The 15,916-nt window shown below is 61.7% G+C and overlaps 1 protein-coding gene across 6 annotated transcripts in view; it reads left to right on the forward strand.

The window, feature by feature from the left end:
• TACC1 (transforming acidic coiled-coil containing protein 1) overlaps positions 1-15,581 on the forward strand; it is a 39,498-nt gene extending 23,917 nt beyond the window's left edge. For 4 of the 6 annotated variants that reach the window (XM_074563913.1, XM_074563912.1, XM_074563910.1 and 1 more), the window contains 10 exons: positions 3,562-3,622; positions 4,187-4,385; positions 6,074-6,129; positions 8,535-8,669; positions 8,853-8,929; positions 9,288-9,331; positions 9,432-9,592; positions 10,110-10,216; positions 10,815-10,935; positions 11,511-15,581. In XM_074563913.1, coding sequence (XP_074420014.1) covers positions 3,562-3,622; positions 4,187-4,385; positions 6,074-6,129; positions 8,535-8,669; positions 8,853-8,929; positions 9,288-9,331; positions 9,432-9,592; positions 10,110-10,216; positions 10,815-10,935; positions 11,511-11,579 — 1,030 coding nt within the window. In that variant the 3' untranslated portion in view covers positions 11,580-15,581. Of the gene's footprint in view, positions 1-841; positions 878-3,561; positions 3,623-4,186; positions 4,386-6,073; positions 6,130-8,534; positions 8,670-8,852; positions 8,930-9,287; positions 9,332-9,431; positions 9,593-10,109; positions 10,217-10,814; positions 10,936-11,510 lie in introns of all 6 variants that reach the window. The other 2 variants (XM_074563911.1, XM_074563909.1) reach the window with 1 other exon arrangement.
• The last annotated feature ends 335 nt before the right edge of the window (positions 15,582-15,916 follow it).

Consider the following 15,916-nt stretch of genomic DNA (forward strand, 5'->3'; position numbering starts at 1 on the left):
ACGTTTCACAGTGCCTCTTGGGAACGCAGACGGCGTTACCCTCCTCTGGGAAGAGGTTTAATGGCTAAACCTTGCCGTTTTCTTGGTGTTTCACCCGTTGTATCACAAACGTCCTCCGAGCTGTGCCTGGGCAGTGCCGAAGCCTCAGCCTGCGGAGGGGGAGCTGGGCTCTGCGGGGGCGAGGGCCGCGGAGCGGGCGCTGCACGGGGGAACCGTTGCCCAGCCAATTTTGGGTCCTCCCACTCTAACGTGTGATCGCGCTGAACACGGGCGATCGGAACCCCTTGCAGGGCTAAGCAGGACATCAGCCTAAAGGGGGAAATTTTAGGAGTTTGTGGCTGGTTTGGCAGCAAAACCGAAACAAGCCGTCACTCTGCTGACGTGCTCCAGTGGGAAAACGAGAGAGTGGGTTTCACAGGGAGAGCGGGTAACCTTAGTTTTGCTGCTAGTTTTATGTTGGATGGTTTTCTCTTGGCAATACTTTGCAGAGGGTCAATACGGATTTTTTTTAAGAGTCGGCGTTCCCATGCGTGACCGTGGGTGAGCCGGAGCGGGCGGTGAGGGGGATTTCCAGGCTCCCTCCCCGTCACTCGGAGCAGCACGGGATGCTCCGGGCACTCGCCTCCCCCGGCAGCGGGATTCGCGGTTGAATCTTCCCCCTGCCACGGCAAATAGCAAACGCAGAATCAGGGCATCTTTGATCCATGTGTTCCTTCCAAAAAGACAGAGCCGGGCAACTCGCTGTGCTTCTCCAGATGAGAGTTAATATCCAGGTCTTTTCACACGCTCTTCTTCTCTCCATGTGTCTGTCTCTCTCCCTGTCCGTGCTTTGGTGCATCAGGACTACTGAACAAGTGAAATTTCTCTGTTTTCTGTTGTAAGTACTCTCTTCTGTATTTCTTTCTTCTTTTCCTTTGCTGTTTTTTTTGTCCTCTCTCTCTGGGTGTGTGCTGGCCCCGCTCCTCTCCATGGCATGCAGGCTCCTTCTTGCCCTCTGTGCTCTCCGCTGTCTGGTTTGTGTCCCGCACTTCTCGGGCCGGGTCCCCGCGGCAGCTCAGCTGGGAGAGGGAAAGGAGAGAGAGAGGGAGAGGAGAGGGAGAGGGAAAGGAGAGGGAGAGGAGGGGTGCAGCGTGCGCCTGCGCTTGCTCTCGCAGCATGCCGACCCGCAACGCCTCCTGATGATGCACAGGCACCCGAAACCCGTGCGTTGGCTGACGGAGGGGGAACAGGCTTCTGTGCAATGCAGGTCCCTGCAGAGATGGGTAGATTTTAGCCCCGAGGGTGAGGGTTCTGTCGAGGGCTGGGGTGGGAAGCATCGGCTGGGAGGCGAGGGAGTTGGGGTCTGTCTCCTCTGCTCTGGGATGTGTCGGTCTCAGGGGAGCTCTGCCCTCGCAGCCGGCTCCCAACAGGGCTCTCTCTGGACCCGTGGTGGGTGCCAGCGCTGCTGTGCCTGTGGCTGTCCCCTGAAGCATCCCTCCCGTGCCCGAAGCCGGGGCGGTGGTGCTGGTCCTGGAGGGGCTGGAAAGCACAGCGCCGGTAAAGCAGCCTTGGTCCGCTGGCCTGCGCTGCTGCGGCGTGGCCCCGCTGTCCCCCCGGCACGGGCAGCCCCGTGCTCCGACACCAGTGAAATATCGAGTGCCCCGTGCTGTGCCCCCCCCGGGGGCCGCTGCCGCCCTGCGCTTCCATCCTGCGGGGAGGGCACGCGGGAGGCGCCGGTGTTACCCCCATTTAGTGTCCTGGCGATGCTCGGTGTCTCTTGCAGCTTGACAGCCCCCCCCGGGCTCTGCTCTCGTGCGAGGGGAGCCGGAGGGAGGAGCGTGCTGGGCTTTAGTTCCTGATCTTATGTCACCCCTCCCGATGCCCCCCTTCTCCGCTTAGTGCCGTATGCGCGGGCAGAACTAGAGCCGGGCTCCAGCACTGACATCTGTGCCTCGGCCGGGAGCTGATGTGCCGTTTTACAGCGCGGTGTTGAACAGTGGGGTCTGTCCGTGGCGGGGCCGACAGGGCGCTCCGTGCTGTGCCGCCTGCGCGTGGACCAGCTGGGAGCCCGCTGCGTGTCCCGGACGTGGGGCAGAGCCGGCGCCGTCCGCCTTGGCTGCCTTCTCCCCGTATCCCCCTCCCCTTGAGCCACAGAGCTGTTCCCTTGGTGTCCTGGGGGGAGATGGATCCAGGAGCCCCGGCCCCAGAGGTGTCGGAGCAGAGGCAGGGTGAGGACATGGGCGCTGCAGTTTGGCTGCTCCCATTAGGGCGTGATGGAGAAAAGCAGTCAAGAGCGGTTTTTCACGCTGACCCAGGTGTGCATGTGAGCGTGCAAATAAAATTCCCGTGTGCCGTGCCACGTTGCTCGTTGCGCTGCGCTGGTGCACGTGTGCCGTGGGACGGGGGGACTGGAGCGAAGCAGGGCGGGGAGATTCTTTAGACCTTGGTACGGCTCATGACAAACCTTCGAGCCCTGCCCTGCAGGGACCGCTGAGTCTGGAGGTGAAGACCCCTCCCCATGTACCCATAGTGGGCTTCGCACCCCAGCTCAGTGAATATCTGTCGTCGGGGGGTTGGGACATGGCAGAGAGTGGGGGAAGATGCTGAACGTGGGGCGAGAGGGTGGTGAGACGCGGGAGGAGAGCTCGTGCTCTCCTTCACGTGCCAGGGACGAGTGCCGGGACGTGTGTCGTCTCACGGCTGAGCCCCTGGGTCCCCGCGGGCTTTGGTGACATGGACCCGGCGCTGCTGGGGCTGCCCCCCCGCTGCCCCTCCGCTGCCTGGTGCCGATGGATGGTGCCGCTGCCCGGTGTGTCGGGATGCGGCTGTGCCGGCAGCCCTGCGGCCGCGCTGCCGGCGGTGCGTTTCGGGGAGCGCAGGACACGGTCCCAGGGAGAGCTGCCTGGCTGGAGGGCGTCCAGCCAAGGACCACCGGCAGGAACAACCTGAGCTGAGCCTCCTCCCCTCCGCGAGGCCCTTCTCCTTGGGACAGCCGTCGCGTCGGGCGGAGGGAGCGTGCAAGGCGCAGCACGTTGTCCCGGTGCTCTCCTGCAAGCAGAGCAGAGCTCTCTAACGGTCTGACTGACGCGGGAGACACGTGGATGCTGCGGAGATGTCCCCGACAAACCTCCAGCTGCGGGGACAGGGCATGAGGCAGCCTGGAAATGGCTCCTTCCTCCGGAAGATCACTGGGCGCTCAGACCTGGGGACGCCGTCGCGCTGGACGCACAGGGCGAGGGCGCAGCAAGGGAAATCTTTTGTTGCCGGCTCCTTTCTTTCTCTCGCCGTCAGCACCTCGGGGTCCTTTTTCCGATCCTTACCTTCGCAGGAATAAACGCCTCAAAGACAAACCCGATGGCTGTGTAGTCGTGTGTTTTATTTGCTCGTTCCTCCTGTTCGTTCCAGAACTTGCCGTGCCTCGATATTTCCCTGGTGAGTGGGGTCGCTGGCTCGCGGCGGGTGCACTGCTGGGGCTGGGGCTGCCTCCCCCCGCTTGGGCTGTGTCGCACGCACCCCCGCCTCCCCCCACTGCGCAGCCCCCGCCGGCCCCAGCCTCAGCCCCCCCTTCTCTCTCCCCCGCAGGAGCGGCTGCAAGGTGAAGCACTACGAGACGCAGTCCCTGGCCCTGGACGTTGGCGCTCAGGTAGGTGGGATCCCACCGGGAGCCGCCGGCTGGACGCGGGATGCTCGGAGGGCGGCATGGGAAGCTCCGGGCTGGCGTCTGCCTGAGCAGCCCCTGGCCGAGGGGATGGTTCCCTGAAAGCGGCAGCTCCCGGCCACAGGGAGAACGTGTTGTGTCCTCCATGGGCGGTTCCTGGTGGGAAGGGATGGAGGAGAGCTGTGCTTGGTGCCCGCCCCGGGGTGAGCCTGTCCCTTGGAGGGGGGCTCCTGGCCAGTAAACCCTCTCTTTTCCACATGGTTCATTAGGGACCGCGTCTGCCCCATCTCAGCCCTTCTCCCCAGCGTGGGCCGGGGCAAAGCACCGAGCTCCGTCGTTGGGTTAATGGATTTCGCCTGTTAATCACTTCTGTCCCCGGCACCATGTGTTTCCTTCTGCCGAAACCTGCCGAGGCGCTGGTGGGGAGCAGCTTGTCGGTGGCTGCCATGCTAAGCCTCCCGTGCTTTCCACGGACCATCCAGGCAGCCCGGTTGCCTGATCCCCGTGGATTAGCTCAGTCCTGCTTAACCGCATGCCTTGATCCTGCAGGATGAAGGAGCGTTGATCTCAGAAATCCCAGATATTGCAAATCGGGACGGACATGCCACTGATGAGGAGAAGCTGGCCTCCACCACCTCCGCGCAGAAACCGGCCGGGCTGGAGAAGAAGGGCGAGCCAGAAGATGACCTGGAGTACTTTGAGTGCTCCAACGTTCCCGTGCCAGCGGTGAAGCAGGGCACGGAGGCAGGTGAGGAACATCCCCGTGTCTCCGGCTTTGGAGATGCACCGTGCGTGCACCCAGGCCGTCTCTACAACCTCTGGCAGGGAAGTGGTGCTACTGAGGCAACGCGGCTTCATCACCCTTTATTTACACTGACTGGGGAAGTTATAATGAAACCTCCACTTGCTTACCTGCGCTACTTGCGTTATGGAAAAATCACGGTACAGGCTGTCTTTAGACCCTCTCGGTGCAGGGCACTCCCCCCACGGCGCCGCGGGAGGAGGTGGCTCGGGTCCGTGATGCTCCCTGCCCGTGGCACATGCTGCCCTGCAGCCAGTGCCCTCCCAAAACCAGTGTCCACCAGCAAACTGAGCGATCAGCCGGGATGCTCCCGGTGTGTGCCTGGGCTGCAGGGACCCCTGGCCAAAGCCCCTGCCAGCAGCAGGGCTGCTGTGGCTGATGGAGATCTCCGTGGCGCTGCAGGAGACCCCCGCTAATGCTCCCGGTGGCATTTTGCTGTCAGTCTCTGATGTAATTAGCCTCTCTGACCAATCCATTAAAAAATAATTAAAAGCCAGGCAACATGACATTTAATCAATAGCGAAGTTATAGGTGCAAGCAGGAGAAATTACCGCGCGGAAGGTTTGCAGCTCTCCCCTGCGCGGGCACCATTAATCATCTCTCCTGAGAGCTGTGCGGAGCTGCAGGCTCCGGGAGAGGAAGACAGTCCTTTGTCTCTCGAGGGAGGGAAGATGTGATCGTCAGCGGCGAGGCTGGGAGGTTTTATTTATCGCTGCTCGTCTCGGAGGGCCAGGCAGGGGAGCGCAGGCTCGGTGCTGGCTGCGGGGACAGTGCTGTGACCCGGGCCAGGGATGAATGGGGGGAAACACTAGGAAATCAGCACTCCCAGGCATTACGTTGGCTCCTTCCTTTCCTAGCTGGGCTCTGGCAATGCTTTTTCTCTGTGCCCAGTTAACACCTGGGTAGCCGGTTGTGTCTGCAGCCGTTTGAGGGAGGTTCAGAAATGATCTCCCATGCTGTGGGAGGTGGCAGGGTGTCCCGCGCGCTGCAGACGGGAGGAGATGGCTTTTGTCTTCTCTCTGCTGCTGTTAAGAATAGCGGGGGCCGTGCGGCAGCTCCTTTTGCGGGGCGTCAGGCCCAGCTGGCGTGGGCTGAGGCTTCTGCTGTTTGGAGTGGCCCGAGCAGCTGGGCTTCACCCCGGGGACGTGTCCTGCCCGCGCCGGCCAGCACAGCGCAGAGTGTCCCGTGTGTCTCCGTTCCTCCTCCTCGGCCCCCCGCCGTCCCCAGCAATGGCTGGTGTGGGTGGCTGCGGGGACACGGGCACGGGGCTGAGCTGCCACCAGAGGGGAGTGTTGGTTTCCACTCGGGGAGTGCAGGAGGGCAGGGATGCGGGATGCATCCTCCCTGCGAGGGTGGAAGCCCGGGGACAGGGATGCGGGATGCATCCTCCCTGCGAGGGTGGAAGCCCGGGGACAGGGATGCGGGATGCATCCTCCCTGCGAGGGTGGAAGCCCGGGGACAGGGATGCGGGATGCATCCTTGCTGCAAGAGCTGGGGGCAAAGAAGCCTTTTGTGAGGTGAAGCTCAGGGGACGTAGAGACTCAGGGGTACCCCCTCTGCATCCCAGCAAGTCCGCATGTGCCACCAGGGTCTTCTTTCCAGGTAGCTAAGAGGTTGTATTCCCTTGTCTTTAGGTTTTGAAAAGGAGATCTCCAAGCAGACGGAAAAGGATGGGCCCGGCATCTTCCCTGTGAGTGCCTCTTGCTTCTTCCTCCTCCCTCGCCCGCAGGGATGCTCTGGGCGGTGGTGTGGTGCTGGGCAGCGGTGCGGGGTGGTGGTGCGGTGCTGGATGGTGGTGCAGGGTGGTTCTGTGGTGCTGGGCAGCGGTGCGGGGTGGTGGTGCGGTGCTGGGCGGCGGTGCCGGCATGGCGTGCGGCTCGTCAGGGCGGTGGGGCTGCGGGAGGGCTGATGCTCCTGCCCCGCGGAGCAGAGGGCTGGGGGGACAGTGCAGCAAACCTTGCTGCTAATCCCAGAAGTGCCACCAAAACCTCTCTGAAAGGAGTTTCTCTGGGAGCTGAGCCCATGCAGGGACTTGCTAAAACTCCCGGTGGTTTCCCAGCAGGCCAGAAGGGGCCGGGCAGAGGACGGCTCCCCCCGGGTGGGCGCTTCGTGGGTGGGATGGGGAGATGGTGGGGACGGAGCAGGGCTGTAGGAGCCAGGGCTGTGGCCGTGGGAGGGCAGCGAGAGCAAACGCTGCATTTGGCGGTGGCTGAATGACAGTGGAAGGGCAGAGGAGATGACGGGGAAGGGACGAGCCGCAGGACAGGGCCGTGTCTCACGTGCAGGAGTCCAGGGCTGGCTCTGACGGCCGGTTGGTGCCTGTCACTTCTACAAGGGAGCCTCAAACGCTGCTTTTGGGGAGGCAGCTGACAGCAGAGACGGTGGGATTAACGAAACCAGCCATGGCTCTGCAGCCACCAGTGACCCAGGTGCCCTGGCAGTGGCACATCTACATGGGGACACCCCCGATGTGCCCCGAGGAGCCACCGGCGCGGCCCCGAGACCCCTCCGCTGCAGGGGGGACCCTGTGCCAGCTTAGTCACCCCTGGCCAAAGCTGCTCGAGGTGGCAAGCAGATGACAATGAGATTAGCAACATCAGCAAAATTAGCTTCTCTGAGACAGATTTAACTACGCTAAGCCCCACAAGGACATTAGGCAAAGTGAACCTTTTGTTTGGTGCCGGGAGAGCGTGGGCAGACCCTGCTCCTGCAGACGAGCCGGGGTCATGCCAGGCCCCCGGCGTGGGGGGTTTGCCGTGGGGCAGGCAGTGGGCAGAGGTGTGCCTGCTCGGGGGGGCTGCTGCCAAAACCACACGGGGCTGAACCTCCCCGGTGTGAGGCTGCCCAGACCCAAACCTGCGCCTGGGGGTGGCTCCTGCCACCGGCCATCGCTTGCCCACTGCCACGAGCCGCAGTGAGAGCCCCTGAAGGGCTCGGTTGTGCATAAACCTGGGCCGCAGTTAAAGCGCAGGGGAGGGGAGGGGGGGGGAGAAGTGCTTTAGTGCTCTCGTTTCCAAAACACAGCAAAAGCAGATGCCTCCTCCGAAGCACTTCTCTATTTATGGCCTGGCAGCCGGTTCCCAAGGAGATGGCTGCTCGGGGCTGTCACTGGGGCTGGGATGATAAAAGGAGGAACAGGCGGTGGCGTAAGCCTGAGTTTGAAGGAATGCTTTTCTGGAGGCCTTTCAGGCTGCAGGACGCCCCCCCGCGAGGGAAGGGATGGGGCCGGCATCCAGGCAGGATGAGCTCTCCCCCCCGGCGTGGTCCCCCCAGTCTGCAGCACTGGTGGGAAGGAGCTGGGCTCTGGGGGGAGAAGGCAGTGAGATGGGGGGGTACCATCACCTCGTGCCTTGCCAGAGCAGCCATCATGGAGACGGGAGGGTGCCAGGAGCCCTGCGTGAGCGTCTCCCATTCCGGAGTGCTCCCGGAGAGCTGGGCACAGTGGGATGAGAGGGGCTGTCCCGCCGGGGGGGGAGCAGGAGCAGCCTCAGAGCTGGCTTGGCTGGACCCTGCCCTGCAGGGGGGTGCAGCCTGCTCCCCCCCCAGCTCCTGCGTGTGTTTGGGGCCACCAGCGAGGGCCGGCAAACGTCCCTGCAGCTGCTGGCAGCAATTGGGATGCGCCGGCTGCAGCGACATCCCCACCTGACCGGGGGGTGATGGAGGCAGGCGACCCCGGGCCCTGGCAGACCCCCGGCGTGTGGCTCTCACTCAGCAAAGATCCTCCAGGCTGGAGACAGTTGAAAACCAGCCGCGGGGAAAGTGAAGGGATGTCAGGAGCGAGCACGTCTCTGCCCTGAGCTGGGTCTCCTCCTTCTGAAACGGGCCCCTGCTCCCTCTCCCCTTCGGGATGCTGCTTCCCTGGGGCAGCCCGGGGGTGTCCTCCGGCTGCCGGCAGAGAGCGGGCAGAAAGTGCACGGAAAACCCCATCTGGGTTCTGCTGGGCGCCCGATACCGGGCTCTGAGCTGTCAGGGTGTGCAGGTGGGGAGGTTCAGTGCCCGCGCTGAGGCTGATAAAATGGGGGAGAACACGCCAAACAGGAGAAGCGGGGTGAAAAGACGCCCCACGCAGCATCCCGGCTGGGTGACTCCCCCCAGGGCAATCCGGGGCTGTGCTCCATGGACAAGCCCCCCACGGCTGTCACCGGCGTGAGCAGGAGCGAGAGTCCCCTGGACGGCATCTGCCTCAGTGAATGCGAGAAGACGGCCGTGCTCACGCTCATCAGAGAGGAGGTAATGGCCGGGCACCCCGTCCTCCCCCCGCGGCTGCCCCTCGCCGCACCCCATCCTGGCTGCTGCCACCGCGGGGGGAGCGGGGGCAACTCTGCTCTGCCGGGGGGGCTGATCCCCTGCGCGTCGCAGCGAGGGAGACCGCCCGGAGCGCGTCCCAAGGGTCCTGTCTTTGCCACAACCTAGATAATCACAAAGGAGATCGAAGCCAATGCGTGGAAGAAGAAGTATGAAGAGAGCCGCCAGGAGGTCCTGGAGATGAGGTAAAAGCCTTCTCCTGCCCGGCGCGGTGCTGGGCTCTGTGCGCTCCCCCGTGGGGGTGGGTACGCGGGGCCGTAATGGGATGATACGGCTCGGCACCATCAGTGACATGTTGGGAGACACGCGCTCTTTGTGCTTGTGCTGTGTTGAGGCCGCCGGTCTCTTTGTGGCAGGAATAAAATCCCATTAGCTGCGCTGGCCGGGGGGTGCTGGGGTAGAGCAGCTCCCGCGGGCGTTGTGCTGCAGACCCGCTGCTGCTCCGGCTGCCGTGTGCCCTGGGGAAGGGGCAGCAGAGCTGTCGGTGCCCCTCTGCGAAAAATGGCTGCCTCTTACCTGCTTTTTTTAATCTTTTCCTGCTAGGAAAATCGTGGCTGAGTATGAGAAGACCATTGCGCAGATGATAGGTAAGGTGCCGTCGCCTGGCCGGGCGTGCGGGGCAGGAGCTGGCTGTCACAGCCCTCCCCGCTCAGTCACTGCGTCCCTGCCATTTCTGCTCCATCACAGAGGATGAGCAGAGGACAAACATGACGTCTCAGAAGAACCTGCAGCAGCTCACGATGGAAAAGGACCAGGCTCTGGCAGACCTAAACTCGGTGGAGAGGTCCCTGTCGGATCTCTTCAGGAGATATGAAAACCTGAAGGGCGTCCTAGAAGGCTTTAAGAAGGTCCTTACCTTGGTTTCCTCTTTCTCCCTGCAGAGTCCCCAGGCCGTTGTCCCCAGGCCGTTGTCCCCAGGTTGTCCCGTGCTGCAGCCCCATAGCTCTCCCGTCCCACGCGGTGCTGCTTCACGTGCCCCGGCCCTGCTCGGAGGACTGCGGCACGCTGTCCTCTGCTCGTTTTTGGATAAACCAGCAAAGAGCCTTTCAAATGCCCCGGGAAGGCAGTGCAGGGACCTGGCTCTTCTCTGCGCTCTCCGCCAGCAGCGGGGCATTGTGTCCTGGGCAGAGCTGCAGCCCTGGGAAGAGCCTGTACCGGGGCAAAGCGCCCCGAGAACCCCTGCCTCCATCCACACACCGTTCCTCCGTGCTGCCGGGCTCCACAAGGGGCTCCAGCATCAGGGAGAAGCTGGTTCTATTTAAAGCCTTTCTCTTTTACGCTCGGAACAGGGTATTTCACACCGTCAGAGCACTGTCTCCGTGCTCAGCCCCCGTGCAGATGGCTGTACTGTTTTTTTTTTTCCAGAATGAAGAAGCTCTGAAGAAGTGTGCCCAAGATTACTTAACCCGCGTCAAGCAAGAGGAGCAGCGGTATCAGGCCCTGAAAATCCACGCAGAAGAAAAATTAGACAAGTAAGGTCATGCAGGAGGTCGTGCTGGGGGGCTCTTGGGGTGCTTCGGGACCTTGCAGGGCAGTGTCTGCATTTGGCTTCCCTGAGGTTGGAAATCAGGAGCTTATTGATGTGAAAAGCTGCCGTTTACAACCGCTGGCTCGAGTGACTGGCAACGGGTCTAAGTGAGGCAGCCCGAATCCCTGAATGGAGTCTCTGATCTCTGCTTAGTTGTTTTTTTAATGGAGAAACTGAGGTTCACGGTCTGTTTACAGTCGCTTAACGAGTTCCCACGTTTCAGAGGGCTCGTGTTTGGGGTGTGCGAAGGGGTCGCTCAGCTCCCGAGCAGTAGCTCACCCCCACGCGGCAGCCCCAAGAGGAGTGGGTGAGGAACTGGTCTGGCTTCGCTCTGAGAAAGCGGAGTTTCCAAATAGGAGTTTGGAGGAGCTGAATTAATCCAGTTTCACGCAGGTTTTCCATATGGGAAAACCACCTCTGAGGCACCCAGGCAAGCAGGAGCCGGGCGCCGCCGCCGCCGCCTGGTCTGAGGTTGTGCCGCGGTGGTCCCGCCTGCACCCCAAGGCGTGACCTGCGTCCCCTTGTCCCCAAACCCACCGCAGAGCCAACGAGGAGATCGCCCAGGTGCGCACCAAGGCCAAAGCAGAGAGCGCGGCGCTGCACGCCGGGCTGCGCAAGGAGCAGATGAAGGTGGAGTCCCTGGAGAGAGCCCTGCAGCAGAAGGTATCCCCCCGCCTTCCCCCCGCATCCCTGCCTCTGCCTTCCCCCCGCATCCCTGCCTTTCCTGCCCTGAGCATCCTGGTGGTGCTGGAGGTATCCTCCAGATTTTTGACGCAGAAAGTATTTTGGTTTTTTTGGGGCGTATTTTTTTGTTTGCTTGTTTTGTTCGTGTTTTGTGATGGTTTGGTTGTGTTAGGTGGGGTTTTTTGTTTAAGTGCACGACTGCGTCCCCTCTCAAGGAAGGAGGCACAAGCTCTGCCCGGGCGCAGGCACGGCTGCGTGTGGTGACGGGGCCGGTTCAGGGCTGGCAGGTGCTTGGCTGTTGTGGCTCATGGGCAGAGCTTGCCCACGTGCGCCCGCTCGCAGCCGAGCTCTGTGCAGCACCGGGGTCCGCCGGGGATGAGGAGGGGTGACCCCGGGGGTCCCCACGGCGCCTGGACGATGCCCAGAGGGGCTGTCGCAGGGACAGGCGCAGGAGCCGGCTGCCCCTTCCCGCGCTGGCTCGGTGGCAGATGGGCCCGGGCGTTATCCCCCATCTGTGCCGCCGCGGGGGTCCTCAAGGGCTGCTTTTCTTCCAGAACCAGGAGATTGAGGAGCTGACCAAGATCTGCGACGAGCTGATAGCGAAGCTGGGGAAGACAGACTGAGCCTCGCCGCCCCTCGCCCAGCGCCCTGCACTTGGCCGCTTTTCTCCTGACGCCGAGCACCTTGCCTTACCGCCTGGGGACCCCGACAGAGAAGCACACGCGTCCGGACGCCTGCTCCGCCTGGCTGCCGGTCCCCGCGCTGTCCCCGGGCAGAGCCGGTCCCCACGCTCCCCCGTCTCTCCCCAGGGCCTCTGGGATGGGTTCCCTGCGGCCGGGCTGGCTGTGCATGTCCCTCCTGCGGTCCACAGCGAGTGGCCACCACGCTGTCCCTCTGCACGGATGTCACCTCTCAGCTGGGAGGTGGCACCCCGGGCTCTGTCCCCACCTCGGCTGGGCTGGGTTGGGTCTAGTTGTGCCCCTACACGCTCTGTCACTTATTGTCCTCACGTGTTCCTTTGCACAGGTCCTGCCCCGAGACGTGGGCGATGCAGGGGTTGGAGCCGCTGGCTCTTGCACTGGGGAAGGGGAGCTGGCACGTGGGTGCACGGCAAAGGGGCTCGGGGACCCCAGGCACCCGCCACAGGTGGTCTGGGGCCACCAGCGTGAATGCCGTGGCTTAAGCAGCCTCCCAGTACATCAGCGGGTTTTGGGGCTGGTCCCAGGCTCTGGTACACGGGTGAAAGGCAGCACAGCGCATCCTCGTCCCTGGCCGTGCCAGCCTGGGAGGAAGGAAGCCCACGGCTCTGCATTCGTGCACTTTATTAGCATTTATGAGCACTCTGGCTCTCTGCTCACTTCTTCCCGTCGGGCACGGTCCTGCCACACGTCTCGTTCCCCCAGGAGCACGGGTACGGCCACTTCACCAGTAGTAATTTAAGTCCCCTCAAAGGAGAGCCCAGCCGAGGGGAGGGCAGGAGGCTTCTGCTCCAAGAGGCATTTCAGAAATGGGGAGATGTTGGTTCTGGGGAGCTGGGACCATCCGTCTGTCTTCCCTGTCCCTTCCCTGGCACCTCCTGAGGCTTGTTAACGCGGGGTTTCCAGTCTGCTTTACAATCCGCAAAGCCAAGGCTTGTGCTGCTGTTTCCCCATGCCGTGGGGAGGTCGGTTCCCCACCGTGGGTGCTGCAGGGGGAAGGATGCAAACCCTGAGCTGCTTCGCCCTTCGCCGACTTCAGCCCTTTCCCCAGTCCCTGCAGAGCGGCAGGGCGGCGCGCAGCACTGCCCCGGCTCTTGTGCTGCTGTCAAAAACGCCCTCACAGCACTGGATGTTGGGAGAAGCAAACAAAAGCCAGCCTTCACAGGCAAAGGCAGATCCAGGCAGCAGTAAAACACGCTTTGAAATCTGTCTGGATGCGGCCCAAAACCCGACTCTCCACGCAGGCTGCCTGCTCCGTCTCGGAGGTGTTTGCTTTTCTGGACACGCCAAGCTGCAGCAGGATTGCCGAGGTCGCCTTTGTGCTGTGCGGGGAAGCGGGGGGCTCTGTGGGGGGGGCACGGTGTGTTTAAATCCCCGTCTAGATCCCATCCGTGCCCTGGTAACGCCGTTGCATGAGCCAGCCTTGCCTTGCTGCAGTGCGGGGCCGTATTTTCCTGGCTGCGGTGCCCTGGGCGCAGCGCTCGGTGTCCGGAGCAGTAACCAGTGCTGTGGGGATGCCGTGGGGCTGGGGCATGCCATGGGGTGCTGTGGGGCTGTGGGTGCTGCCCCTCGGGCAGAACCATCCCCTCCTGCAGAAGGCAGATGGACAGGATCGGGCAGCAGCTGCAGTGGTGGAGGATTCTCTACCGTCGCCCTGGAGGGGTAGTTGTAAAGCATCACGCAGGGGAAATACTCGCTGGTTGGACTGTTCCCTACCCAGCCTATCTAAGACTTTCAAAAACCTTTTTGCTGCTACCTTTTTGTAAAAGAATTGAGCTGTTTTCCTTCTATTTTCTAATTGCCTGTGTTGAGCATGCAGTGCAAACATCTGTTTAAATCAGAGCCATACACCTGATATATATTTTATTAGTTATATTATGTATAGAGAGAATTTATTATACAGTTAAGCAGACAAAGATGCCAGCAGCCTGCCCTGGCACGCAGAGCGCGGGCCTGTTCACCGTGCTCCCAGTTAGCCCAGTGAACGGGCTGGTGGCCATGCAGTGGGGAAGCCGGTGGCTGACAGCGCTCGGGGCTGTGTGCTGAATGCTCACCCCTTTGCGCAGCTGACAGAAAGGAAAAAACTTTTTTCCCCTCGTTTTTTTCCTCTTTTCTTTCTCTGTCCTTCTCACGCGTCCCTCCAACGGGCTGGTGGACGGTAGAAAAGCCTCTGTCAGATGCTCTGGGGGGGGCTGTTTCTTTTGGGGGAGTCGAAGTGCCAGCCCCAGCCTGCTGGAGCGTGACTCCCCTTCCCTCTGTTTCACCAGCCGTTGGGTTTTGCACCGCTCTCCTCCTCCTCATCTTCCTCCTCCTCCTCCTCTTCTCGTGCGCTTCCCGCTGCAGAGCAGCTTCCCCGCCTGGCTGAGGGACCCTTCCCGGGCCGGTGACAGCAGGGTGACCCCCGGAAGGTGCTGCCTCTTTGGACCTTCTGAGGGTCCGTGCAGTTAAATTAAACCCTTTGAGACCCGGGGGTTTCTGAGGGAGTTGGTTTTGGTTTTTTTTCCTCTTTGCCAACTATTCAGAAATGGGGGCGAGCAGGTGACCAGAGCAGCGTTGCACAAGCTCATTAAAAGTCGATTTGGGGCTCGTTTCTGGTTTTGCCCGGTGCTGTGGTGCTGGTCGTGACAGTCGCGATGGCCCGGGTCCGGTGCCATGGAGCCGCAGCACCGGAGGCCGGTCTGGGCAGGGACCGGAGGTGACGGAGCCCCCAGCCCGGTGCCCTGCGCGGGGAAACGCTGCCCCGCGGGGTGGCTTTGCAGGAGGTGTGTGTGCCCCACGCCGGCTGGGGGTCGCTACGTCCCACTTTGCCCCGAGGGATGGAAATCGGTTTCGGTGGCCGGCGGGGACGTTGAGCCGTGCCTGGGCCAGGTTTGCTGTTCCAGGGCCAGCCAAGGAGCCCAGTGACCGGCTCGGGGCGGGGGCTGGCTGGGAGCCCACCGCAGCGCGTCCGAGGTCGGTTGGTCTCGGGGGTGTTGTTCTGGCCCCAGAGGTGGCAGAAAATTGCAGAAGTTTTGATTTCAGTGCTGACCCAGCCCGCGTTCGGCACGGCCCCGTGCCCCGGCAGCCCCCTCCCGGTGGCCGGGATGCGGAGAGGGGCTCCGTGGCAATACCCTGCGCTGGCAGCGTGTCCCCCCCGTCCCTGCTCCCTGCCCTCTCCTCTCCCGCCTCGCTGCCCCTCTCGCCCCAGCGCGGTGGCGTTCCTGTGCCTGTCAGCATGCACCTCCGGTCTGGGCAAAGAAGATTCCTAAGGAATGATTTATTAACTATAATATGGTTATAGTTACATATAAAAAAATATATATATGCTGGTTATAGTTATATATAATAGAAGGCGTGTGTTTGTAACTGTAAAGGGGCAGGACCGTTGGGTCCCGGCGGCAGCGGGAGGGGAGCACAGCGGTTCCCCGCACGCCTCGCGATGCCGAGGGCACGCAAACGCCGCCGAGCCGCGGGACCAGCGCCGGGAAACTCCGCACATACCCCTGCGTCGGGATCGCAGCCTGGCTGTGTTTGCCCTCTTTTTTTTCTTTTTTTTTTTTTTTTTTTTCCCTTGCAAGTAGAGTTTCAGTGTCCCTTTCTGCGAGCGGCGGGTGCCTGCCCCGGCGCCGCTGGTGTTGCTGTGCGCGAGTGTGCATTTGCCGGCAGATCTCTGTCTACAATGAAGTGCCAACGAGTAACCCCCCGACTGCAAATCGTCCCCCCCCAGAGGCAGGAACTTTCTCTGCATTGACTACTACCCCCATCGCGGTGTACCATGTATGTAACTGCCATCGCCATCAATTTTGTATGTACGATAATTTTCCCTTTTATATGTCAGGTAAATATTTGTAAGAGTTATACTCACACAAATGAGATTATTATAATGATTACTAATATATTTTTTTTTTCCATGTTTCATTGCCTGAATAAAAATTGTGTTTATCACTCTTGAAACCTCCCGTGGTGTTTGTAAGGCCGGCGAAGGGTTTTTGGAGAAGTTGGCTTTGTCTTCCAGCACGGGCCATACTCTGCCTCGTTTTTATTAACGTGGTTTACGATGCAGTTGGTTTGAAGTCAGCACGGTTCTCATCTCTCCCTGAAATCTGCACTTATAACCTGAAATTCGGCCCCGAGATGACTCTGATACCCCCGTCACGCCTGCAGTTGCCGCACCGTGGTGTGGCCGCGGGCGAGCTCGGCCGGGGGGGGAAGAGCTGGGGCAGCGGCGGGATGTTCGGCAGCGGGACTCGGCTTAATCCCCGCGCTGACCCCGATACCTTCCG

This window comes from Larus michahellis, chromosome 20 (assembly GCF_964199755.1).
Source record: "Larus michahellis chromosome 20, bLarMic1.1, whole genome shotgun sequence".
Taxonomy (NCBI): Eukaryota; Metazoa; Chordata; class Aves; order Charadriiformes; family Laridae; genus Larus; species Larus michahellis.